The sequence below is a fragment of the Gossypium hirsutum genome, chromosome A11 (genome assembly GCF_007990345.1).
Source record: "Gossypium hirsutum isolate 1008001.06 chromosome A11, Gossypium_hirsutum_v2.1, whole genome shotgun sequence".
NCBI lineage: Eukaryota > Viridiplantae > Streptophyta > Magnoliopsida > Malvales > Malvaceae > Gossypium > Gossypium hirsutum.
The window spans coordinates 4,799,896-4,827,485 of record NC_053434.1 but is presented as its reverse complement, the minus strand read 5'-3'; the positions used below and the strand labels follow the sequence as shown (position 1 = coordinate 4,827,485).

The 27,590-nt window shown below is 34.4% G+C and overlaps 4 protein-coding genes across 6 annotated transcripts; 2 read left to right on the top strand and 2 right to left on the bottom strand.

Annotated features, from left to right (window-relative positions):
- Positions 1–2,153: 2,153 nt before the first annotated feature.
- LOC107923334 (scarecrow-like protein 32) lies at positions 2,154–4,200 on the top strand. Of its 3 annotated transcripts, XM_041080706.1 has the most exons (3): positions 2,154–2,293; positions 2,485–2,572; positions 2,784–4,200. In XM_041080706.1, the coding sequence occupies exon 3, from the start codon at positions 3,036–3,038 to the stop codon at positions 4,068–4,070; it is 1,035 nt and encodes a 344-aa protein (XP_040936640.1). In that variant the 5' UTR covers positions 2,154–2,293; positions 2,485–2,572; positions 2,784–3,035; the 3' UTR covers positions 4,071–4,200. The 3 variants fall into 3 exon arrangements, with proteins under 3 accessions (XP_040936640.1, XP_040936639.1, XP_016709028.1); XM_041080705.1 differs by having other exon boundaries at positions 2,166–2,572; XM_016853539.2 differs by lacking the exons at positions 2,154–2,293; positions 2,485–2,572 and having other exon boundaries at positions 2,581–4,200.
- Positions 4,201–5,621: 1,421 nt separating this feature from the next.
- Positions 5,622–9,547, top strand: LOC107924707 (casein kinase II subunit alpha-2). The gene is made up of 10 exons (XM_041080703.1): positions 5,622–6,164; positions 6,436–6,565; positions 6,696–6,890; positions 7,107–7,264; positions 7,755–7,845; positions 7,966–8,031; positions 8,492–8,574; positions 8,734–8,797; positions 8,906–8,974; positions 9,273–9,547. Exons 1-10 carry the CDS (start codon positions 6,079–6,081, stop codon positions 9,330–9,332), a joined length of 1,002 nt encoding a protein of 333 aa, XP_040936637.1. The 5' UTR covers positions 5,622–6,078; the 3' UTR covers positions 9,333–9,547.
- Positions 9,548–10,392: 845 nt separating this feature from the next.
- Positions 10,393–15,638, bottom strand: LOC107924577 (aspartic proteinase 36). Its single transcript, XM_016855093.2, has 12 exons — positions 15,176–15,638; positions 14,973–15,093; positions 14,070–14,497; positions 13,807–13,963; positions 13,382–13,464; positions 13,161–13,257; positions 12,933–13,005; positions 12,542–12,745; positions 12,141–12,265; positions 11,866–11,967; positions 11,689–11,786; positions 10,393–10,794 (listed from the first exon to the last, which is right to left on the bottom strand). The coding sequence occupies exons 1-12, from the start codon at positions 15,445–15,447 to the stop codon at positions 10,623–10,625; spliced, it is 1,932 nt and encodes a 643-aa protein (XP_016710582.1). The 5' UTR covers positions 15,448–15,638; the 3' UTR covers positions 10,393–10,622.
- Positions 15,639–21,630: 5,992 nt separating this feature from the next.
- LOC107922696 (probable indole-3-acetic acid-amido synthetase GH3.1) lies at positions 21,631–24,065 on the bottom strand. The gene is made up of 3 exons (XM_016852828.2): positions 23,584–24,065; positions 23,391–23,492; positions 21,631–23,299 (listed from the first exon to the last, which is right to left on the bottom strand). Exons 1-3 carry the CDS (start codon positions 23,907–23,909, stop codon positions 21,949–21,951), a joined length of 1,779 nt encoding a protein of 592 aa, XP_016708317.1. The 5' UTR covers positions 23,910–24,065; the 3' UTR covers positions 21,631–21,948.
- Between the last annotated feature and the right edge of the window lie 3,525 nt (positions 24,066–27,590).

Here is a 27,590-nt window from a genome sequence, read left to right as displayed (position 1 = left end):
ATTTACATGTTTGTTATTTTGTTTTTAAAGCTTTCTTAACCGGAAGGTATTATTGCACAATACAAACACGATACGAAAAAAAATAAATTACGATGTGATATTAAATATAATATAAATATATAAATGTTTCAAAATTTAAATAATATTAATGATTAATATATTAAAATTTATAAAAACACATTAAACGCGAATTATTTGACAATTCCAACTGGAAAGAATTCCAATGAAGAAACATGGTCTGAAAATTTCTATTTACCCCACATGTCTTTTAGTCTTTGTATCTCAAAGTTATGGAATCTTCTTCAGAATTCTCACACTTTATATTTAAACCTTAATTCCTTAACTTATATGATTCTCCTTTTATGGTTTCCATAGATTCTTCTTATACTCTTCTTTAACTGCATGCATTACGATAAATTGTAAGCGACTAAAAAATGGATTGATATAATAAATTATTTACGGGAAAAAATGGCTGCGAAAAGTTTGTCTTTCTTTGATTCTCTCCCAAAGTGTAACTATCTTAATTTCATATACACAATTTTGAAAGCATATAAAAGGATTTAATTATGGAATAATATTTGATGAGTTTTTAAATTTTATAAATAATATAAAAATTATATGAATTTGGTCAATTTTATATTATAAAAAGTACTAATATGTTATTATATATAATATATTAAATACAATTACCATACAAGTACATAATTGAAAATTTGTCTTACTATAACTTGCAAAGATTTTGGCTGCTATAAATACTTTGAGGGACCCTTATCACATTCTGTCTTTCTTAAACATCAAAATACCATAGGAATTACGGACATACAAAATAAGGCATGTCTTGGTAATGATGTGATGGTATAAAAATTTTTGAAATATAAAATAAAATACGAGTATGATAGGATACAAAAATAAAAAAGAAATTGAAGTAAAAACTTATCCTTAAAACACCCATTATTTGCTTTTTGTTATTATATTACTGCTGGCCATATTCAATTGTGGGACAGCTTATCGTAACTATGTTTTAACTGTATATGCTTTTGGATTACGAAAAAAAAAAAAAGAATGTAAGATTATTTAATTTATGATAATATTGTATATTATTTTATTTGATTCGTTTGATTTAAAGGTAAGATTTTGTTATTTTATTGGTGGGATGTAAAATTATTAAAAATATTTTTTTAAATTACTGTTGTAGAATTTGTTTATATTATTTATTATTTATTATAAAATGGTTGAAGTTTATAATATTTATTCTACTGATAAATTAATTCATATCTTTAGTAAATTAATTTCAATTTTTCAAAGAAATAAATTGAAACCGGGAAATAATTAACAATAAGTAATTAGACATTTTTTACCAAAAATAGGGTTAAACATTTTTTTATCAAAATACATGTTGTTTGTTATGATTTAAGGGCAACCAAAATTATAAAAAAAATGATATGGTAAATTATTATAAATGTAAATTTTTAGGTAGAGTGAAATAAACAAAATTTTATTTTTTACATAAAAATAATAAATATATAATCCACGTGTTACTTAAAAAATATCAAACAATCGACGAATTAATTCCTTAGATTTTATTATTGTTTCATTTTTATTTAAATAAAATGAGTTAAAATCATTAAAAATAGAATAAAATTATAAAAAATTTCAGTTAGTATGGGAATTTAATATTAACTAAGCAAGAGTTGGTATTAAGACTATTTTTATATTTTAAAATTTTGATATTATTGGGAATATAAAGTTATTATTTCAACGTAGGAAAACCTTATTTGAGAACATAACTTTACCTCGAAAATATCAAATTACTTAACTAAATGCACCCTAAAAATCAGTATCCTTTGTCAACATATACTTATTATTATGTTCTTACAATTGAATCCCACCTAGATGGAGAAATGAAACCGTACCATACATAAAGGTGTTTTGCTATAGTTGATAAAAATCTTACACTTAGCAGAGAAAGCAAAAGGGAAAAATGAAGAAGAAAAGAAAAAGAAGACAACCTGAAAAGGGCAAGAGAAAAGAAATAACTTGTTCATGATAATGAGAAAGAAGTTAAATGTCATATGGCCCATGTGTGAGTGTAAGCGAAAGCTTAAAAAGCCATTCAATCCCCCACGCCTCATTACATGACAAAATCCCAACTCCCACATATAGACAAGCCCTTGGCCGGCTATCCGCACATGCCACCAAAATCCAACCCTAGTAGCCCACCTTTTCTCCTTATCCTTCTTTCTCCTTTATATTGCCTCTCACACTGTTCATCTCTTTCTTTGATTGTAACAGGGTATGTTTCGAATCACTGTTTTGCTGTTGTTTCGTTGTATCCCCTATCTTTAGCATCTGAAAAGGCTAAGCTTTGTTTGCAAGAAGGGTCTCTTTGAAGTTTGAACAGTCCCTTTTTAAGTTTTTCTTCTTGAAGAACATAAAATCATCACAAAAGCTGAACTATCAAATTTTTCTGTAATTCATTTGCAGATATTTCCGAACTGTACTATAATTTGGTGTGGGGGTTTTTTTGTCACTCTATTCACCAAAACTTTGTGGCTCGTTCCCCAATAACAAGGTAACCACTGTTAGTCTGGTCTTTTTCTGTTTGTCCTCTCTTCTGATACTATCTGAAATTCTTGCTTATTGCTGCTTTGTTTTTGCCTTTGCTCTACTCTCGTTTTGATACTCGCTTTCTCTTATTCTCCATGATGCAATTCACTGGAAACCCATCACATTCCTTGCACCAAATCGCTCCATTTTCGATTCCAACCATGAATAAAAACCAGATTCACCAAGCTCGTCCATGGCCTGGATTCCCTACCTCAAAGGGTTTAGCTAGCTTCGGTGATGCCAATTGCATCGAACAGCTTTTGGTCCATTGTGCAAACGCAATAGAAAGCAATGACGCCACACTTGCGCAGCAAATCATTTGGGTTCTAAACAACATTGCACCACCAGATGGTGATTCTAACCAGCGTCTGACATCTGCTTTTCTTCGAGCTCTCATTGTCCGAGCAGCCAAAAGTGGAAGCTGCAAAATGCTTGCAGCAATGGCGAACGCTCATCGCAACCTTTCTGTAGAAACCCACACTTTTTCTGTCATCGAGTTGGCTAACTTTGTGGACTTAACCCCATGGCATCGGTTCGGTTTCACCACAGCGAATGCGGCAATACTAGAAGCCGTTGAAGGGTATTCCGTCATTCACATCGTTGATCTAAGCTCGACATATTGCATGCAAATCCCTACATTAATTGATGCCATAGCTAATAGGTTCGAAGGACCGCCACTGGTGAAACTTACAGTTCCTGGTGTTCCGAAAGATGTGCCCCCATTGCTTGATCTTACATATGAAGAGTTAGGCTCCAAGTTGGTTAACTTCGCTAGGTCACGCAATGTAATGCTGGAATTTAGGGCCGTCCCTTCAACTCATGCCGATGGGTTCGCTTCTTTGATCGATCAACTTCGTCTTCAACATTTAGTATATGCAGAAGCTGGTGAGGCTTTAGTGATAAACTGTCACATGATGCTTCACTACATACCAGAAGAAACTCCATCTCCTTTACCCAATACAAACTCAAACCCTTACACTTTCCAACCAACTTCGAACCCATCACTTCGAACAATGTTTCTCAAGGCGCTTAGGGGATTAAACCCAACAATTGCTATCCTAGTAGACGAAGATGCGGATTTGACATCGAATAATCTGGTATGCAGATTAAGATCTGCATTCAATTATCTGTGGATACCATATGATACAGTGGATACGTTCCTTCCAATAGGAAGCAAACAAAGGCAGTGGTATGAAGCTAATATTTGTTGGAAAGTAGAGAATGTTATAGCTCATGAAGGTTTGCAGAGGGTGGAAAGGGTTGAATCAAAGAGCCGATGGGTGCAGCGGATGCGAAACGCTGAGTTTAGAGGGGTTAGCTTTGGGGATGAAACGGCTTCGGAAGTAAAAACAATGCTTGATGAACATGCAGCTGGATGGGGATTAAAGAAAGAAGATGATGACCTTGTTCTTACTTGGAAAGGCCATAATGTTGTATTTGCCACTGCTTGGGTGCCTGGTTGAACAGGTTTTTTCTTTCTTTAGAAATTTATAATATAATAAATGAATTTTCTCTTGTATTATTAATCTCTGATCATCTATAGAAAAGTTGAATAATGTTGTATTCCCAATAAAGTATTATTTTGTTCAATATTTGCACATATATAACTTTCTTTAATATGGTAACCTTATATTTTAGGTCAGTTAATTCTCATTTGTTTAGAAAAACACGATTTTCGAAAAAAACTGAATTTAAGAATCTCTTTTACACAATTGAAGTGAAAATTAAATTTTGAATATTTAAGTTTAAATTTCATGGCACGTAGTTATCACGCAATATTATTTCTATTTTTATATCTATTTAGTTCTATTTTATAATTACTTAAACATAAGTATTTATAATTACGTTGTAGTTATACTTTAAAATTTTAAAAAGAAAAATCCTTACAACCATTTGAAAGGAAAGGTTTATTGGGTTGGCACAACTAATCTCATGTAAAAATTGTTTCAAAAGTAAAATTTTAAATGCATGGTGCTTGTAAAATCATTTCAAAAGAAAACTTAAAAGGTCAATGACATGGTGGTTAATTGAGTGCAAATGAAAATCGCAAAATAAATATATAGTGATCATTCTTTAGATACATGGCCAATATGTTTATGTTTATGTTTATGCGAAAGGATTAAACTAATTCATCTCATTTTCGAATCGTAGACTAGTAATTAGAGTTTTTTATTTAATATAAATTTAAATCTTATCTTTTTTATCATCTCCATTCTCTTGATTGGAAGAACAATTCCTAACACTAAATCAATCACCTGAAGATGCTTTCTTGCTACGTCTAAGTCTATTCACAGCTTGTACCCTTAGGAGTGCATTGATTCTTGGGAAAATATATATTTATCAAAGAAAAACAAATATGTCGAGAGAAAGTTAAATAGGTGCGATCTTCCAATTATTTATTGAATTATAATATAATTTAAATGGTAAATATATGATTTTAGTATTAAATATAGTAATAAATAAATAAAATACATGTATTAAATTTAAGGGTCGTTTAATTTATTTTTTATTTTTTAATATTTTCTCAAAACATATGACAGCATTTCACTTTTGTGAATTAAATAAAATTTCTTAAATTTAACGATACGATGTTTAATGAATGCTTAATTTATGATTAATAAGTTACACAGATACTAGTAGTTAATCATTGGATTTCCTGAAATTTACTGAAGCCGTTAACTTTGAACTCCGACTTCGGCTACGGTTAATCTGACCCTTCAGGCTTTCATGCATGAAAGTGTGTTCACCGTGTACTTTCATATCTATGCATGTGTTTGTTTGGTTGATTTCATTCCTTCAATAAAATATTTGGTACGTTACCCAGTAGTATGATATCCCTAAACAAAAATCTACATTAACCTTTCCTCCAATCCAATAAGAGCCTGCCACGTTGTTAGATGGAGTTGCCTTATTAGAATCTCCTCGATATTTCCAAATACACACACAGAAAAACCGAGTTCCGGTTGGGATAAAATAGATGGAGTTGTAATTGAATTTGATTAGAGAATTGAAACTAGTAATTTTAATTAAATTTTACATTTAAGATTTAAATACAATATAATTTAAGTATAATTGAATTTAATTTTTATTAATTGGCCAATTTTATTTTTTTTAACTTTTGTTGTATATTATCTTTGTTTATAACTTCATATCATAGCTCAACTAAGCTCATAGGATCCAAGTAACATAGCCATAGGCGCACCGTAATAGCCTAAACCCATCCCCGCTTTTTTCTTTTCCTCAAAATCCAAAACCTCTCGAACCGAGCCTAAGCGTCTCCAAAACCACTCAAAGTAAGAAATGATATAGACTGGCTAGGCTTGAATGTTTGAAACATCTCCGCCGCACCCCCAGCCGTCCAGTTTGACTCTGCCTCTTGCTAGTTTACTCCCTCATCGCCTCCCCTTCGGCCACCACTGTTGCGATAACCGTTAGATCGACGAGATCTCCTGTTCCAACCGCAGTCAAATCATGTCCAAATCTCGCGTTTATGCTGACGTCAATGTCCTTCGTCCTAAGGAGTACTGGGATTACGAGTCCCTCATTGTTCAATGGGGGTAAACTTTTTGAATACTTCCTTCAGTATAGTCGTTGATACTTGATTACGTTAGTTATTGATTTGTTTAATTCAAATCTGAAATAGGCTACATCAGTTGATACGAATTCAAGGTTCTGTAATTAGCTTCGATTAACTAGATCTTCCAATTTTACTTAAGCATTTCTATAGCTTTTTTAAGTGTAATTCTACTGTTAATTGTTCGATCCAGTTCGTGATCGGCGTAAATTGATTTTTTTTTTACTTTTTTTTTTTGCTGTATTCTCTTTTAGTGATCAAGATGATTATGAGGTTGTTCGGAAAGTTGGAAGGGGAAAATACAGTGAGGTTTTCGAAGGCATAAATGTTAATAACAATGAACGCTGTATAATCAAGATCCTCAAGCCTGTTAAGAAAAAGAAGGTTAGTACTTAATTATCATCTATGAGGTTTGAATAGTATTTGAGTAGATTTATATGAGATAGAATCTTAGGCATATTCTTGATGATTATAAAAGTAATTTTGTTATTATTTTTATTATTATTGTGGCCAGATCAAGAGAGAGATAAAAATCCTTCAGAATTTGTGTGGTGGACCGAATATTGTTAAGCTTCTTGATGTTGTAAGAGATCATCACTCCAAAACTCCTAGCTTGATTTTCGAGCACGTCAACAGTACAGATTTCAAAGTTCTTTACCCTACTTTGACAGACTATGATATCCGCTACTACATATATGAACTCCTCAAGGTAACCATTATGCAGTTATGCTCTTCATTCAAACTTTCAGTATATAAAACTATGCTCCAATACTCCATCATGATATGGTTTGGTAATTGTTTCTAGCTTTACTCATTACTTAATTGCTTTCCCAATATAACTGTCTTTTTTTAGATCTTTTGAAGGATTTCTGGTTTGTATGTTTGTATCATAGGATGATCAGAAAAGATTTGTTTGCTTTGTTAGGCATTAGATTACTGTCATTCACAAGGAATAATGCACAGAGATGTCAAGCCTCACAATGTCATGATAGATCATGAGCTGCGCAAACTTCGCTTGATAGATTGGGGACTTGCTGAATTTTACCATCCTGGCAAAGAGTATAATGTCCGTGTGGCTTCTAGGTAACATTTCAAAGACTTCATTTATAATATGACTAGTTTCCAAGAGTGTTATTCCTTCAAGATGGTGAGAACTTAAAACAAATATTAGTCCTCTTATGAAAGAGAAAATTAATATCTTTTGGGGTTGATTCATTGTATTCTTGCTGTGCTTGTTCCTAAAATTGGCTTTCCTTGAAAACTGAATTTGGTTGGTATTACAGGCATATAGATAAAAAAATTTATCACGAATTTAGTGAGTCAAGCTAAGCGGAATTAGATAAGTACTGTATTTAATATTCTTTTGAACAAACACTAATTGGACTACTTCCAGAATGCATCTGCATTTTCTTTTATTGTTTATAGGTTCAGAGTATTAGTTTCAAAATCTAGCTTGTCAAAGAGCTCAGTTTCTTTGGATGATTTGAAAACTTAATAGCTTTTTTTCCATTTATAGTTCATCTATAATATGGATTCAGTTTTGGGGAATTTAATTTCTCTCCTTATTTCTCAGGTACTTTAAAGGGCCTGAGCTTCTGGTAGATTTACAAGACTATGACTATTCCTTGGACATGTGGAGCCTTGGTTGCATGTTTGCTGGAATGGTAAGAAAAACCATTCCCGTACGTTAAAAGTATTAAACTTTCATTTGGAAGACCAACTTTTGGTGTGTGATGGAATATTTTTGTTGTTTGATTTGTTTGTTATACTTATTTACTTTGTAGATATTCCGGAAGGAACCATTCTTCTATGGCCATGACAACCATGATCAATTAGTTAAAATTGCCAAGGTAATATGCTTCTGCTAATTGGTGAATCTTTTAATTCCTTGCTGAAGATTAATTTCATTATCATTTTTCTTGTTAACATTTTGATTGGGATAATCCATGATTTTCCAACTGCTACTGGGCTAATGTGTCGGTCTATATCTTTCTATCTTATCAGCTTATCCATCTCATATTATCCATCTTGCATTTAAAACCTGTGTCAGGAGCATCAATTTGTAACCTTTTCTGCACCTCTTACTGTTGTTTACTTACTATTCTTTCTAGATGCAATGATAACCTTGCGGGTTTTGATTTAAACATTTGTACCTTCTTTGCGACTTTCACTTTATAAGGGATATGTAGCAGGGGCATCTCTACGTGCAATGTCAAAACAAGTTTTATATATATTTGGGCTTTTCCTAACAAAGTATTTCCAGTTTTTGTGGATGGTCCAAACCTTTTGATCGCTACAATGTAACTTCAGGTGCTAGGTACTGATGAGTTAAATGCTTATCTCAACAAATACCATTTGGAGCTTGATCCTCAACTTGATGCTCAAGTTGGAAGGTACATTGAACAAACAATTATATATTTGGGCTTTTCCTAACTAAGTATTCAACTTTGTGCCTCATGCTACAGTTTCATGTGTAGATGATATATCCCTCCTAAGACATATTATAGTGTGGAATGGTTAATTCTTATTCATTAATGTATGTCGTATTTCAGGCACAGCCGCAAACCCTGGTCCAAATTTATTAATGCAGATAATCAGCATCTTGTTTCTCCCGAGGTCATTTTCTTCCTTAAACAAACCTCTAGGAAATCATATTATTCATATGCTCAGTAACAGTTAATTGCCTTAAAATTGATATTCATCATTGCACTTTTCGAATTTCAGGCTATTGATTTTCTTGATAAGTTGCTTCGGTACGACCATCAGGACAGGCTAACTGCTAGAGAGGCTATGGTATGTTTACCTCCTTTACTTTTTGTTCCACTCTCTCTCTTGAATGAAATTCAGAACCTGTAAATATGGAATTAAGAATTTTGCTATGCGCTGATTGGAAAAATCTTTAAGTAGATAAAGATGAAATAGATGTCCTATAGCAATATTTCTTTATCTTCATTTTTCTTGAAGTACCAACACCCATCCATCATCAGACATAGGTAGGGGGTATGATCCTCCAAGAACTCTCCAAATAGTAAATGAAGAAAACTTGGAAATCCCAAAGTCATAACATTGTTTTGATGTTTCCCTTTGGCAGGCCCATCCTTACTTTGCACAGGTCAGGGCAGCAGAGAGCAGCAGGATGCGGACTCAGTAACTGAATTCCCTTGGGAGGATTTCATTTGTAAATCAGAACCAGACTCATCTGGGGTAAGAGATTTAATGTGTTGTTTAATGTTTTCAAAAATATTGTGGCTGCGGTTCTCAATCTTAGGCAGTTAAAAAGGCTGTGGACGAAACATAAACTTCTCTTTACTTTTCACTAGCCTCGGTAACTTCGTTTCCGAGTTTATATACATTTATTTTCAAGAACGAAGTATTTATGCTTTAGTTTTACAATCGTAGCTCAAATAGAAGGGTAATCGTTTGATCTTTTTCTTTGTAAAAGAAAAATTAGAATCGCAACCTGTAATTCACGATCGTAAACTCAATTGTCGTTTAACTACCAGTCATTCATAACCATTAAAAATGTATATCATTGGCGAAAGAATGAAGATCGTGGTTGGACGTTAGGCTACTCACAAGACTCGGGAGGGTCTAATTTTGGTTAAGCTTAAGATAGGTTTTCTTTAGTTTTGGTCGATCCGCTTGGTTTGAAATATAATATAATAAATAATTTTATTTAAATTTAATTATAGAATATATAAATTTAATTATTTTTATTCAAGCTACATCTTTATTTATTTACAACCAATTTAAAACTTGGTTTGAAATATAATATAATAAATAATTTTATTTAAATTTAATTATAGAATATATAAATTTAATTATTTTTATTCAAGCTACATCTTTATTTATTTACAACCAATTTAAAACCAATTCAACTAATATAATACCAAAACTGATTCATTAAGAAACAAATTTTTATATATAAAATTTCTATTTGTATTGCATGTTAAAGTTTAAACCATGAAGAAAAACTTGATATTATTGATGTTAAATGAAGCGCATAATCTTATTAATTATGCTTAATATTTATTCAACATTAAACTTAAGTGTTTAAATATACAATGAACAGAGGAACTCGACTAGTTGAACCAGAACCCAAAGATCTAACCATTTGAACTCACTCTGGTCTAATATGCCAAAAAGTAAGGTGAAAATTTGCATGTTGAAAACAGCAAGCAAACAAGAACGTTGCAAATCAAAATCATATATATCGATTAACGAGCTTTTTATTGATTCTTATTTATTGACTAATGAGTTTTTCCCCTTTTTTTCCCCTGATTCACTTCGCATTTAGTTTACGTATTCTTTTGTATACTCCTATCTTGAAATAATGAGCCAAAAAAAGAAAAAACCAAAGCTTTCAATATTAAACTGTATCGATTCAGAAGCCATATCCCAAACCTGGATAATAACCAAACCAAAAAAGAGGTTTCATTGACTATAGAGGCTGAAGTTCTTGCTCCGGAGCTGCCGCACCAACAGGTTTATATGAATTCACCGTTTGTTGTTTACGTCTCCACATACCCCACACTCCATAAACTGATAATCCAATCACCACTATTATGATAAGAGCCATAACCACCACCGTATAATTTCGCCCCCACCATGTCCTGTTATTTCCATCCAATAATTCAAATTAGATCTTTGTACCATGACATGTCATCTAGTCTTTATTTTTTATTTTTTATCCTAAAATGACCATGTAATGTTTGTGTGCGACAAATTTTACATGAGGATGAGGCATGATCAAGCATATGACAAAATTGAGAATACATGGGATCATATAAATACCAAATACCGGTATGGTTTGCCAAGATTCACCGAGAGAACTAGTAACTAACACAGTTTTCTGTTTCATTTTTTACCATATACCTTGCATTCAAATACTGTAACTTTTTTCCCTCTAGATACAACAACACAAAATCTTGTCAGCTCAACAATGATGAATACTAAATTTTGCAAAATTATTTTCTGATAATACGTGACATATTTTATGATAAATGCGGAATAGGAATTCACAGGAAAAGGAAAAGTTAAGAAGCAGATATCTCTGAAAATGTAAGAACAGATTCGCGCTTATGAGCAACAGATTACTATGCAGAAGACCTAAACTCTATGGACTTATGGCACAAGTCTTTATGCATGCATCATGCTATTATAGATGATGATGCTATGCAGAAATCTGGACCCTCAAAAATAACGATACAAATTTTTATTTATTAACTGATGGAAACTAGAAACAGGCATAGTGAGGCCATATGGAAAAGCGTATTCTGAAAATTAAAAAAAAATTTAAAGGAAGCCTTTGTAATATCAGATCCAAATTTAAATAGCCACAGAACCTTTGTTAGATTATTCGTCACATTGAGAGCAGGAAGGTATGTTTTTAGGTGACTATCACATAAGATAATAGCCCACCGCTGCCAGGCTTCATAGCATGAAAGTGATAAGGAGAATAAAGAACTGTGAAAAATAAACCGGACATTAATAAGATGAAAACATACTGTTTTGTAGAAGACTCAACTTTCCATTGCACCAACTGATAGTTTCCAAAAGTATCAGGGAGCTTCACGCGATGTTCAGCAAGTCGAGAAATTATATTCTGGAAACAGAATTTCATCAAGCAAAAAGCAGTTATATTGTACATCAACAGAATTGCAATTATCTAAAAGAAGACTTACTGTTGCAGTCTCATTAGAAATGTAGGTTAATGAGTCTGAAGGGACTATGGCCAATCTAACAAGAGAACTGTTTCCTTCAGATGTAAAATTCAATAAATGGACCTGGAAAAGAAACATAAAATAAAAGATTACTTGAAAGTTGAAACTATACACAAAATCAACTGTTCAGTAAGATAGTTTGAAGTTCCTTCAGTAATTAACATAATATTTCATATCAGTAGTTCATAAATTCTATAGTATTCGAAGATAGAATTCAGAGATGGTATTTGTTGAACCTGTGAAGCATTAACATCTAACTCCTTAGCAATGAACTCCGTAAGTTTATTGATTTGAGGCTTTAGATATGAGTGGTTGACGCTCAATGACATATCCAATATAATTTTACTGATCTGAATTTTCCCTGTTAAACAACAAATGTCATCAGAAAGAATTCCAGTGAAAGACCCGATAGATACGGATTTTTTTTTCACCAGAAAGGGAAAGTCAAACATGACCCTGTAGTCTGAAGATGGTATAGTACAAAAGCTAATATGGAAAGGAAAGTATACTTAACAAAGTATTGATTATTCATGCTTTTCAATGAAATAAATGGCAGAACTGAGTTCTAGTCCTTGAAATGGGTTCAAATAAAATAAGAACCATGTAAGGTCCTCAGAAAACCATGGTCTAAACATGCCTGGAAAATCATAATGTGGTGATCCATCAGGAGCTGTTGTAGTTGGTGACTCAGTTGAGTTACCCTTCCCACTTGAAGATGGAGATGGTGATATTGCACCAGTTATGTGCAGCCTTTCCCATAGCTCAGAACAATTAGTCTTCCAGAAACCAATTTTGGACTGCTCGCGGTCATATGTGACTAGAGTATTACGTACAATGATACCTATTGCAGAAAAACGGTTAATTTTGAACAAGAAAGTAAACAACAAAAATTAGTTTGAGAACTTTCACGGCATCAAACTAAAGTTTTGGATCTAAAACTGGAGATATTTGGCCAAACTTTGCAAAAGAAGATGATACTTTAAAAGTAGTAACATAATGAAACGCAAGTTTTGTGAAAATTAACATACCTCCTAGAAGGGTTGTTGGATCTTTTTCATTTTGGAAGATACCAAGGCAATATGCACCGTGGACCTTTGAATGCTATATGAATATAAGATATAAGATAAGCAGAAAATTCAGCTGAACTCAAAAGCAACTATTCCTACACCAACTTCAAGTATTAACGTTAAGAAGATTCTCTCAAGAAAGGAAGATGTTCAATTAACAGAAAAGCAATTACAGTGTGAAAAGCTTACTCGAAACAAATAATTCTCAGGTGATAGCAATAATTTTTGCTGATAGCCAAATACCATTTCAACTGTTGGAAATGTTTTTGAGAGCTCAGAGACATCACTGAAGCAGGAAAAAAAAATATCTATTATATAGAGCAAACATAGATAACAGGTTTTCACAATAAATAATAATAAAATTGTTCAACTTTTCTGTTATGGCATACTGTAGACAGCATAAGTAATACCTGCTAGCAGTGGAGAAGCATATATCGTTGTAATTTGGGTCAGGGCCACGGATCTGCTTTAAGCCATTAAGTTCTTTCAAGATCTGGAATAGAACAATGCAAAAGTGAAACTTAAGGGTAAGAGAACAAACACAAAAAAAATGACAATTGTTAGGTTGGACTGTTACAGATCAACCTGTTAAGCATGTAGTCGTCACATGCCCTTACAACCAAACATAAAATTCCAGATAAGTATGTGCAACTGTTAGAATAAAACTTCAAAGATCCTCCATATTATAGCATTGAGGATGAAAATGGAGCTTTTAAGTCCATTTCAACTCAACAAATTACTCATCCAGTAAACAAAAAGCGTCCACTAGGAATAGATTAACACGCCTGCTAAAACTGTAACAAAGTACGATTCATTCATGGAAATTGTATCTTACAGCTTCTTTAAATGCCAAAAATGCTGGTTCTGGTAGATATGCATATGTTGTACCACTATCCAAAACAGTTCCATACTTTCCATCAAAGACCCTTGGGTTCAAAGATAGCTGCTTCCCCGCAACATGTATCTCTTTCAAATCAATGTTGTAATATGGACTGTTGCCATCCCGAAACTAGAGTAAATGTGTCAGATGTATCGAGTGTATATAGGAAGTTGATGACGTATTCTATCTTGGAGATAAAAATGTTTACAAAAACATACCTGCGAACAGGATCTGCATAACTAAAGACCATGTCTGACGGGACAGATATGCCTCCAAGAACCATAGCACCCCCACCAATATCCATCCCACCATAACATAATGAGAATGAATCACTAATCACACCTTTTTCAACAAACTGGTCAACAACACTGAGATCACCACGGCCCAATCCCATAATGCCATCAGCATGTTGACTGTAAAGGTCACCAGTTTCCTCATTTTCGCAACCAAAAACAGCACGCTGAGGCACAAGTTCACTTTGATTCCCAAACGAAAAGATATCCTCACCAAGGACACCACTACTGCTACTCATTTCAGCATACTGTCTCTCATAAATGCATTGCACCCTGTCACTGTCACAATTGCAATCCAAATTGCACTTTACAGGTTGGTAAGTACTGGATAAATCAGGCTGAAACTTCGGATCCTGATAAGTAGAAATCAGAAAACCTATTAGCTTAACCACCAAAATAAGGTCATCTAGAACCAACAAATGAAAACCTTTCACTGAAGTTTATTAGGGCTGCATTGCTACCAAACATTATGAAAGGAAATTCATATTTAACAAAAACAATAAGCAGCTGATTAAAATTTAAGACTAATTCCAAACTAATTATTATATATCTAAATTTAAAAATGTCCATCTTTCTATCAACAACCAAAGCTTCAAATTTTTTTACATTGAAAAATTTCAAATGCCACGACCAAATAAGCCTGAACGAAATCTCAATGAATAGAGCGATATTTCAGAAATCAAAAAGGGGGATTCCCATTCAGATCTAATCTAATATGTTTGCAATACACTGTATGTCCAAAAACGATTCAATAAACAGAAAATAAGCGGAAAAAAGGATCATCAATGAATATTCGAATTTGAAAATTCGGATGAATTTTGATATTACCTGATGTCTACCACATTGTTCGCAAGTGGCGCAAGGAACGTAAGTAACAGTACTTCCGGTATCCACTATAAGCGCAAATTGCTGCGGAGGGGTCCCGATCCAAAGCCGCGTAGTGTAATACCTTCGAAATTTCGATTCTCGAATATCTCAGTTAAAAGAACAAGGAGAATTAAGATTAAAAGATAATAATATGATAATATTACCCGTTGAGAAGGAGATCGTCGTAGAGTCTCATGCGAGCGTTTGGATGGGAAGAGTGAGAGTCAGATCTCAGAAGGTGGCGATGAGAGTGCAAGAAGGTTCTAGAGGAATTCTTGGAAGAAGGAAAGAGAGGGAGGACCATGGCGGGACGTGTGCCGTGGTGAGGCGGAGGGAGGAGTCGCGGAGGTGACTTGGAGGGGTTTGATTGGGAGAGAAGAAAGAGGAGGAAGAAAACGACGGTTCCGACGGCGAGGTTAACCAGTGCCCGCGCCATCACAAAAGGTGCAGCTCAGGCTTAGGCGAAGGAATTGAAGGAAGCTCGAAAGAGGAAGTCAGCGGCACGGAAGGTACCGGAAATGAGCATTGCACCAAACTAACTAAAGAAATTAAGTAAAGAATTATAAAATTAGTAGTTGGATGGGATGGAATACCTGGATTTTTCAGTTTTTTCCCCAACCAAACGTTGCTATACCTATTGCAACGGTGTCGTTTTCTTTACTGATTTCTTAAGTAAAGCAACCTTTACCGGAGAATTACCCTTTTGATCAATTAAAGAAAAGTTTTTATATTATGTTATTATAGAAAAGTTTTTATATTATGTTATTATACGTATAAAATTAAAAATTTAAATATATTCATCTAACATATTTTTTTAAATGCATTGATGCTTTTGTAGGATAAATTTTGTATAATACTAGTTTATCGCATCTTATACGATAATTCATCTTCCTTTTAATAAAAAAATTAAAAAAGTATAAAAATTAAGACGATCTTTCTTCAATTTATTCAAGTGTTTCAGCCCCTGCACTCAACCAAGCAACAAGAAGTGGAGCCTCTTTAGAAATCAATGGACGGATTTCAGATAACGTTTGATTTGAAATTTGAAGTTTGTCTCAATCAAGATATTCAAATTATTGGATACCTACAATCTTTGACTTTTCAAAGATGAATAGTGGCAGAAAGTTGGCACCGAAAGTAGAAAGTAAGATTGATTGGCAAGTTGGGTTAAAAGTTGGCATGGGATAATTGCAATTTTGGTCCCTAATTGTATAGGGACATTGCAAGTTGATCCTTAAACCTCAACTATAAATAGGCCTAACCATCTCTTACTTTCTTCATCCCACACTTGCTATTCTCTACTTAAGGCAATTGTTCTCTCTCTCTATTTGTAAACTTTCACTTGTATTTTTGGAGTGAAATATATTTGGAAGTGCCCGAGGACGTAGGCAAAATTTGCTGAACCTCGTTAAAATTCTAGTGTTCTTTATTTTTTGTTCTGCATATTTTGCAAGTGTCATTGTAGTGATTTATTGTGCTATTAAATTACGATAGAGGGATATTCTGGCTAGGAAAGATCTGGTATGTAAGCGATCCTCGTGATCCACCTCTCTTTCCTGGGAATTGAACTTAGTGTAATTTTTCAGTACAATAATTTTACTCTTTCACACGCTTCCGCGCAACAATTGGTACCAGAGCCAGGTTCGTACTTGGGGAATACGACCGTTTACGGTACTATTCACGTATACGACACTATTCACGTATACAGTACTATCCATGTATACGGTACTATTCACGTATACGGTACTGTTCACGTATACAGTAGTTGGGATTGAGGAGAAAAATGGCAGCAGCATCGTCATCAGCAAGGACTATTGTGACAAATGCAAAATTTGAAGTAGAGAAATTTGACGGTACTAATAATTTTGGTATGTGGCAGTGTGAGATCCTGGATGTCTTATGTCAGCAAGAGCTGGATATAGCCCTTGAAGAAAAACCTGACAAGATAGATGATAAGGAGTGGGCCAAGATCAATAGACAGGCGTGTGGTACAATCCGCCTATGTTTGGCCAAAGAGCAGAAGTACTCCGTCATGAGGGAGACATCAGCGAAGAAGCTGTGGGATACATTGGAAGAAAAGTTTCTAACGAAAAGTCTTGAAAATAGGCTTTATATGAAAAAGAAACTTTTTCGGTTCACGTATGCACCCGGTATGTCGATGAATGACCATGTGAACTCATTCAATAAAATTTTAGCAGACTTGCTAAATTTGGATGAGAAATTTGAAGATGAAGACAAGGCATTATTGTTGTTGAATTCCCTTCCTGATGAATATGATCATCTTACCACCACATTGCTTCATGGGAAAGATTCAATCACATTTGATGCAGTCTGTAGTGCGTTGTATAGATCTGAGACTCGAAAGAAAGATAAAAGAGATCACAGAGATACAACTGCAGAAGTCTTAACAGTAAGAGGTCGTTCACACAGCAGCAAACCTGGTAGAAGGGGTAAGTCCAAAGGGAGACCCGCCAAAGATGAATGTGCCTTTTGTCGTGAGAAAGGGCATTGGAAAAAGAATTGTCCTAAACTACAAAAGGGCAAGGCTATTTCTAATGCATGTGTAGCGGAGCATGATGAGGAGTCAGACTTTAGCTTGGTTGGCATGGCAATGGCATGTCAAACGGATGAGTGGATTTTGGATTCAGGATGTACTTACCATATGTGTCCTAATAAGGACTGGTTTTCTAGTCTTAAAGAGCTAGAAGGTGGAATTGTTCTTATGGGCAATGATAGTGCTTGTAAGACAATGGGAGTGGGTACAGTCCAATTGAAGAATCACGACGGCTCAATCCAAGTCTTGACAGATGTTCGCTACGTACCTAGCTTGAAGAAAAATCTCATCTCATTAGGGGCCCTAGAATCTAAAGGGCTCACAATCACTTTGAGAGATGGATTACTAAAGGTAGTAGCTGGGGTATTGACGGTGATGAAAGGCACTAGAAGAAATAACTTGTACTATTTAAATGGAAGTACAGTTATTGGATCAACATCAACAGCTTCTGCGAAAGATGCAGATTCAGAGGCTACCAGGTTATGGCATAGGCGATTGGGACATGCTGGTGAAAAAGCTTTGCAGACTTTGGCGAAGCAAGGCTTGTTGAAAGGTGCAAATTCTTGCAAATTGGAATTCTGTGAACATTGTGTTCTGGGCAAGCAGACGAGGGTAAAATTTGGTTCAGCAATTCACAATACGAAAGGAATTCTGGACTATGTTCACAGTGATGTGTGGGGACCTACCAAAGTGGCTTCTTTGGGAGGTATGCACTATTTTGTCACTTTTCTTGATGATTATTCAAGAAAAGTATGGGTGTATCTAATGAAAAGAAAAAGTGAAGTTTTGGATGCATTTCTGAAATGGAAGAAGATGGTGGAGACTCAGACTGGTCGAAAGGTCAAACGACTTCGATCAGATAATGGTACTGAGTACAAAAACGATCCATTTCTACAAGTATGCCAAGATGAGGGCATTGTGCGACACTTCACTGTTCGAGATACACCACAGCAGAATGGGGTGGCAGAACGCATGAATCGGACTATACTGGAGAAAGTTCGATGTATGTTGTCCAATGCTGGATTGGGCAAGGAATTTTGGGCTGAGGCAGTTACATATGCGTGCTATCTAATTAACCGATTGCCATCAGCTGCAATAAATGGAAAAACTCCTATGGAGATGTGGACTGGTAAACCTGCTACTGATTATGATTCTTTACATATTTTTGGTTCCACTGCATATTATCATGTAAAAGAATCTAAGTTAGACCCAAGAGCAAAGAAAGCATTATTCATGGGTATAACTGGTGGTGTAAAAGGATACCGTCTCTGGTGTCCTGATACAAGGAAGATTGTTTTCAGTAGAGATGTAACTTTTGATGAATCAACCATGATGAAGAACGAGGATTCATAAAAGGATGACAAAACCAGTAGTACTTTGCAGCAGGTGGAGTTTGAAAAGGTTAATGATGATCCAGCTAATATTGAAAGAACAAATGATGAAGAAGTTTCGACCCAAGAACTTCTACAGCAACAAGATTCAATTGCATATAGGAGGCCAAGAAGAGAGATTCGTAAGCCTGCTCGCTTTGATGATATGGTGGCCTATGCACTTCCAATTGCAGATGATGATGTTCCTTCCACTTACACAGAAGCAATAAGTAACTCTGATGGTGTAAAGTGGAAGCAACCTATGAATGAAGAAATGCTGTCTCTTCATAAAAATAGGACTTGGGAGTTGGTGAGACTGCCCAAGGGAAAGAAGGCAATTGGATGCAAATGGGTATATGCAAAGAAGGAAGGATTTCCTGGTAAAAATGAAATTCGATACAAGGCTAGATTGGTAGCAAAGGGTTACGCTCAGAAAGAAGGAATAGACTACAATGAAGTGTTTTCTCCAGTTGTGAAGCATTCGTCTATTCGAATTTTGCTAGCTTTGGTTGCGCAATACGATCTTGAACTAGTTCAGCTTGATGTGAAAACAGCATTTTTACATGGTGATTTGGAAGAGGAAATCTATATGACTCAGCCTGATGGATTCAATGTTGCTGATAAAGAAAATTGGGTTTGCAAACTGACAAAGTCGCTTTATGGATTGAAACAATCTCCGAGGCAGTGGTACAAGCGATTTGATCAGTTCATGAAAGGGCAAAGGTACACAAGAAGTAAATTTGATCATTGCGTATATTTTCAGAAGCTACAAGAAGGAACTTTCATATACTTGCTCTTATATGTTGATGATATGCTGATAGCATCTAAGAGCAAAGTTGAGATTGAGAGATTGAAGACTCAACTCAATCTCGAGTTTGAGATGAAAGATCTAGGTGAAGCTAAGAAGATTCTTGGCATGGAAATATGTAGAGATAGAGCTCATGGCAGAGTTAGCTTGTCTCAGAAGCAGTATTTGAAGAAAGTACTACAGCGGTTTGGCATGAACGAGCAGACCAAACCTGTAAGTACCCCGTTGGCTTCTCATTTCAAGCTTTCTGCACAACTATCTCCTTCGACGAATACGGAACGAGAATACATGTTGCAAGTTCCGTATTCCAATGCAGTGGGTAGCTTGATGTATGCAATGGTGTGTACAAGACCCGACATTTCACAGGCAGTTAGTATAGTGAGCAGGTATATGCATAATCCTGGAAAAGGACATTGGCAAGCTGTGAAATGGATTCTACGGTATATTCAGAAGACCGTGGATGTTGGATTACTGTTCAAGCAGGATAATACACTTGGTAAAGGTGTTATTGGGTACGTTGATTCTGACTATGCCGGTGATTTGGACAAGCGAAGATCAACCACCGGTTATGTGTTTACACTTGCTGGAGGACCAATAAGTTGGAAGTCTACACTACAGTCTACAGTTGCATTGTCAACCACAGAAGCCGAATACATGGCTGTAACAGAGGCTGTAAAGGAGGCTATTTGGTTACAAGGTATGGCTAAAACCTTGGGGTTGGTTCAGGAGCATATTAACGTGTATTGTGATAGTCAAAGTGCTATTCATTTAGCAAAGAATCAAGTCTATCATGCACGTACAAAACATATCGACGTACGATTCCATTTTGTGCGGGAAATTATTGAAGAGGGGAAATTTTGTCTTCAGAAGATCAAGACTGCAGATAATCCCGCAGATATGATGACCAAGGTGGTAACAACAACCAAGTTCGAACATTGTTTGAACTTGATCAATATCCTGCAAGTTTAACAGTTGAAGAAGGCACTATCAAGTATTGTTGTCAAAGGCAGAAAGAATTGTGTGAAGATAAGATTATCCTAATCAAATCTTCAAGGTGGAGATTATTGGATACCTACAATCTTTGACTTTTCAAAGATGAATAGTGGCAGAAAGTTGGCACCGAAAGGCACCGAAAGTAGAAAATAAGATTGGTTGGCAAGTTGGGTTAAAAGTTGGCATGGGATAATTGCAATTTTGGTCCCTAATTGTATAGGGACATTGCAAGTTGATCCTTAAACCTCAACTATAAATAGGCCTAACCATCTCTTACTTTCTTCATCCCACACTTGCCATTCTCTACATAAGGCAATTGTTCTCTCTCCCTATTTGTAAACTTTCACTTGTATTTTTGGAGTGAAATATATTTGGTAGTGCCCGAGGACGTAGGCAAAATTTGCTGAACTTCGTTAAAATTCTAGTGTTCTTTATTTTTTGTTCTGCATATTTTGCAAGTGTCATTGTAGTGATTTATTGTGCTATTAAATTACGATAGAGGAATATTCTGGCTAGGAAAGATCTGGTATGTAAGCGATCCTCGTGATCCACCTCTCTTTCCTGGGAATTGAACTTAGTGTGATTTTTCAGTACAATAATTTTACTCTTTCACACGCTTCCGCGCAACACAAATTTAGCTCTCAATAACTCGAGTAAATCATAACTCTTCTTTTTGTCGATACTAACCCTAGTATTTTTGTTGATATAACTCTGTATCGAACAATATTTTCCAATAATTGCTCTGTCTCGGAACTAATACCCATCAAAACGATTTATATCCAAATCATTTTTAAATAGTAAAGATTATAAAAGTTGACAAAGAATATGAAGCACGTGCACTGAATTCCATGCAGAAAAGGCATAGATAAAGGAACAAATATGACAAGAAAACCATTAAGCATCATCAATCCATTACAACTTCTGCCATCACATTATATACATAGATATCATGGTATATATAATATCATAGTAGCTGCTCATGAGATGACTTACATCCATCTTTAAGGTCTCTTTTTCTCATCTTTATTTATTTTTAAAGAAAAGACAGATCTAAGAAACACTAGCAAGTGAAACAAACATGAAATGGATTTGAACCAAAAATCACTGACCCAAACCATTTAAAAGCTAATAATAATACGATTATATATATATGCAGAAAAAAGTTGGTTTCCAAGGCCTAATAGACTATTTGTGGAACTTTATGCAGCGTGCTCAACGACGACATTCTGGGGTCCAGTGCGGTAAATCTGGACTGAAATGTTTAGAAACCACCCTTGAGTTCAGAAGTTCCATGATTGGAGTGAAGCTTACACATCTTGGAACTTCGTATTGATTTATGGAGGCACCCCTTGAAATTGCATAATCCATTAACTCCTCAAACGTGCCGTTTTCCACTACTCTTATCTCTAGTGGGCCGGTTGAGTTGTCAGCAACTCGGCTTTGACGGTAAACTGAGTTCAAGGGTTCCTCTATTTGTAAGCAGCATCGGTTCAAAACATCATCGGTTGGTGCATTAGCTGAGTCTTTGACGAGTAATTCCCAGTAAATAACGTAGTGACCCGGTATTTGTTTGGTGTCGGCGTAGCTTGTGTACTCAACAACGCTGGTGTTGAATTCCTTCAGCAAAAGAGAAGCGTTTTCGATGGCGTTTTGTAACTCAGCCTCATCCGTTTTATCTGACTCGATGCTCAACAAAACGTTCTTTCTCCTAATGAAACGAAACTGTGGGGCCGCGTTGTGAAAACCGGTGACTCGAAGGATATCGCCGACTCTGTAGCGGCACAATCCTGCATAAGTGGTGAGGATGAGCTCATATTCTTTGCCGACTTCGACATCGGCGAGATCAACTAGGCAAGAAGTGGATGATCCATGAGGCAAGAACTCAAAGTACGCCATGTTTGGCATGATAGTGTATGTGACTTCGGATGGTTTGCACATCGGGTTGAGATTGAGACCGAAATAACACTCTGACGAAGCATACATCGTGCAAGCCATTGGCAAGCCACCACTGTAATATTCAAGGGTGGGGATATATTGAGCCATGGCTCCAGTTACGATAACATCAAGGTACTTAGTTCTGGGCCAAATTCTTTTGATGATACATTCCCAATTCTCCTCATAACATTCCATGGTAACGAACTGGGCAAGTTCTGGGTTAGGTTTCAAGATTTTTCTCATGCATTCTCGAACCGGAGCATCGGTTATTTTAGGGTTTAAGGTTCCCGTTGCGATGTCATGAGCCAGTTGTTTCCAGTTGTTTTGAAGGAAATGAATGGCCCTAAGCAGGCCAGAGGCAAAAACGGCACCAACACGAAGGACCTCGTTCCTCATGATCAAGCCACAAAGCATCTGGGCGTACATGCTTTGAAAAGAGTCAACGCAAAGGATGGCTTCGTTGGGGCTAGTGTAAACATTGAAAGGGTCATATGGGCGAGTCTTAAAGTGGTCGCTGTTGTAGTAGCTTGTGAGGACTGGGCGTGCCAAGAGCCCTCCAGGAGTCTTTGTTTCAGCTTTCACAAACAAGAAGTAAAGACCCTTCCCTTTGTCCAATCCTGGAACGTAGCTATCACCCACCAAAAGACAAAAATATCAAACTTTGTTTTCAACAAAAGTTAGATTAAAGAAACAAAAAGAATAGTACAAAAGCTACTCACAGGTTCATTACAGGCATAAGAAGGCTATACAAGAGTTGACGACGATCCAACTCTTCATGAATTGTTGGCATCAGCTTCCTTTCTCCAGCTGAAGTCCCTGAACTGCAAAGTAAGCCCCAAATTACATATCATTCAAAGGTAAACATGAGTAAAAAAAATTAAAAAACATTTATTATTTGCTAAAAGATCTCACCTAGTGAGAAACTCTGAAATGGGATGAGCTGAAAAGATAGGGGACTTATCACCATTGGCGATGCGTTGAATCTCAGGCTGTATATCTTCATAAGTGACAACAGGGATTCGAGACTTGAATGTTTCCCGGTCCGTAGCTCCATTAAGGATGAACCGTTTGAGATACTCAGTCTCGGCATTTCGGCTTAGGATCTCACGTAAAACCCTTTCTTGAACCGAATCGACATTTTTTGTCATCTCTTCAATGAATTGAAGAGCTTTCGCATCTTTATCGGAAGCCGGAGTTCGGAATGGAGTCGGGAGAGTTGATTCAACAGCCATGAACATCGATATTGAAAGGCAAAGCAAAATAAATGCAAAAATGTCGAAAATTTAAGTGATTTTTGATAAAGCGATATGTACTGGTAATGGTGTGAGAGAAGCTGAAGCAGGGAAGGGTTGCTTATATAGGCGAAACCGAGCGATGATTTATTTATTTATTTTGTCGTGCCACTTCAGCTTCTTGTTCGAACTAAAGCCTAAAGGAACAGTACGTCAGATTTTATGTCCCCGGCGTGTAGCATGGAAAAGAGACACGTGAGTCCCATGACACGTAATACTGGTTATAAGAACCCCGACATGTGGGTCCTACGTGTTATGCCATGTCAGCATAAGGGTGATGGTGTGTTTGTGTAACTCTAGGCATCGGCCGGACACTTTCTGTCTCATCTCTGCGTCGCTGCTGATGACGACTCTTAGCAAGAGGCCTATTAATACGTCTCTTTCGGACAGGTAAAATAAATATTCAAATTTTGTTTTGCTACTTAAAATATATTTAAAAATTATATTAATCTTCCACATATTTTTATGAATAAAATTTAAGTTTGAATAATTTATTTATTATAAAAAATATAGATCAAATAAATATTTTAATTTTAAATTTAATCAAATTTGAATTCAACTTGTTTAAATATCACTGTTGATATTAATTACTTTTTTTAAAATTTTTAGGTTTTTGAAAGTTAGTGGTTTATGAATTGATTGTTATCTTTCTCAAAACTAATAAAATAAAATTACTTTTAAGTGTCCGAATATATGTAGTAAATAATTGGAAAACTATTAGATAATCGTCCGTGATTCTTTTAGAGAATTACAGATAATCGTCTCCTTCCTCTTTACTGCCTTTCCTTGCTCTAAGTTATTCAAACAACCTTTTCTAGATTCTAAAGTCTGTTGCAAACCCACTTCTTACTCTTTAACACATTTTAAAGCAATTCGCACCAACCCATACATCATTTTTGGAACAAATCCAGACTGATGTCCCAAGTTCAAATGGCTTTTTACAAAAGTTGGAACAACAAATCGAGGCTTAGCTATGGAAACTGCAGTAGCTGGAAGCTTCTTCTTTCTTGGTGTTGGCAAAGAAATGAAACGGGTTTAAAGACTTGCATTGTTGTGATCTTCGTTAAGGTTCGAAGTGTTCCATTGGAGCTTCACCAATCTTGGTTTCAACTTTTCAGTCCGTTATTCCGAGTTATTGCCCCAACAAAGACTTTTCATTGATAGTTAATAAAAGAAAATAGGAGTTAATATAAGGTGGAAGTTGTTAATACTGTATAGGCGTATCGTTTTGTTTTTATATTTGTAATATATATCAGTGTTTTTTGTTTTGTTGTTTGGGATTTCTCAAAATTTTAAAAACATTTTTTTATATATTATATATAAATGTAAAAATATACATGAGATATACATATATTGATATGAAAAAGCATCATTAAAAGTTAATTAAATTAAATAATTTTATTAAAATTTTATACCAATGGTTACAAGTAAATACATACAAAAACAAGTCGATATTAGATTGAAACTATTTAATACTGATTTAAGACCAAAACTATGACAACCATCATGTCTAATATCACAAAATTACAAAATTAATTTTTTTGAATAAATCACATTCAAATTAAATATGATTGTTGGTCTATATCCATGCCTCTAAAAAGTAATCTATCTCTAGTCAAAAACATGTTATCACAACCATCCAAGCAATAATAAAATGCTTAGGAATGTACAATGAAAATCAAATCAACTTTTGCCAGCTAACTTTATCTCATTTATCTCTAATTCCCTTGTACAATTTTTAGTAGTAGAGATATTACTAATTGCAGGTAATCTTGTAACAAATTATTTGGTAAAAATATAGGTAATTATTTAGAAGCAAATATTGATATATGATTACTGAAAAGGAAAATAAACAAATTAACTAATTTCTAATAAATTTTATATCGTGCCCTTCACTATTGTACAATTGCCTTTATCAACAGCGGTGGTTAATCTTACATTTTAAAGAGAGAAAAAAGCCTATTTCTTCACATGCAATGAAGGATAAAGGATTCCTTTCCAGTAACACATGTCCATGTTATTTAATTAAAATTTTAAAATAAATTTACGTTTGTTGTAATATTTTTTAGTATTAAATGTATCATATTTCTATATTTATATTTGACTGTGCCAAAAATAACTATTGGATATGAATATTTTTGGAGTAAATGTTGAATATGGGTATAATATTCAAATTTTAATTTTATATAGATTGAAAGGGTTATATTTCTATAAATAGGTCTAAACATGCGTAAAAATGGATGTTGAATACTTAATATTAATCTATAATTTAAGTAGAAATTTATCAGTTGAAAATTTCAACACTGCGAAAAAAAGAACACTTGGTTTTGTTTTTCCGTATTCATCTTGGAAACTTATGGAGCTGGGCTATAGAAGTAAGCCACAAAAGTCTAACTGAGATTATTTAAATAATAATATTGCAAAGTTTTCATTTATTGATATCTGTAGCCATCGTGGATAGGAAATTTATTGCATTCTATATTTCATGAACATTGACTAGCTAACAACTACCCAAAGTAAAGATCGATATTGACCGCCAAAAAGTGCTTCATGTGATGTTTGCTTTATTTGATTGATACCCACCCTTTTTATCCTTATATACATGTATATTGTCTATACCAATTTTTAGCATAATTTTTAAGGTGAAATTCATATTATATAAGTAGATTTGTTTATGTGCAGAATTAGAGACGGTCCTAAATGACAATTTTCTATTTAAGTCTTTAAAATTTTTTAAAATTTTAAATTAATAAAAATAAATTTATATTTTAATTTTCTTAAAATTATAAAAATTTGATTTAATCTTTTAAAAATTAGAAAGATGTAAACTATAAAAAATTAAAATTTCATTCGACCCCTAAATATTTGTTCTGGTTTTATCCCTGTGCAGAATTATCCCTTAAAAAATTTTAATTTTTATTTAATTTTATTTACAATCGATTTGTTCAAAAATCAGAATATAAAAAATACTATATTAATATTAATATTTTTATAATTAAATTTAAATAAAAAACAATTCTTAGATGGTAATTCAAATAAACCTGAATGGTTCGAAATTTGTAAAATTCTTAATAAAAAAAAACTGACGTATGTGGATCGAGCATAACTGCCTTGTCATGTAATGAAGTTTCAAATGAATATTTAAAATAAATAGAAAATCAAAAGTTATGGGTTTACATTAATTGTATGATATATTTTTTCCCGCGAAAATATCCACTTAGGCCAAACCAGTGTTTGGTAGTCTTACTACATAAAACTAACTTGCCCCCTCATGCCTAATTTTGTGTTTTAAAGTAATTGACTTTTACTGGTCTTTTTGATTGGAACATCGTCAAGTCAGATGGCTTGACTTAATTAATTTGATAATTCTTCATGAAATAATGCATTTTGTATGTGTTAATGTTTTTTTAATAAATAAGTTGTTAATAATTACTTGATCGACCAAGCTCAATTTCCATACTCTTACAATTACGCAATTTATAATAAATATGTCCTCAAAATCCAACTCTATCATAATAGTTAAATGAGGATAATAAAGCTTTCGTTTTCATTAAAATTATTATTGGATCGTTCAAAATAAAAATTTAATCATTTTAAATCCCATTTCTTTAAATACTGTTGGTAAAT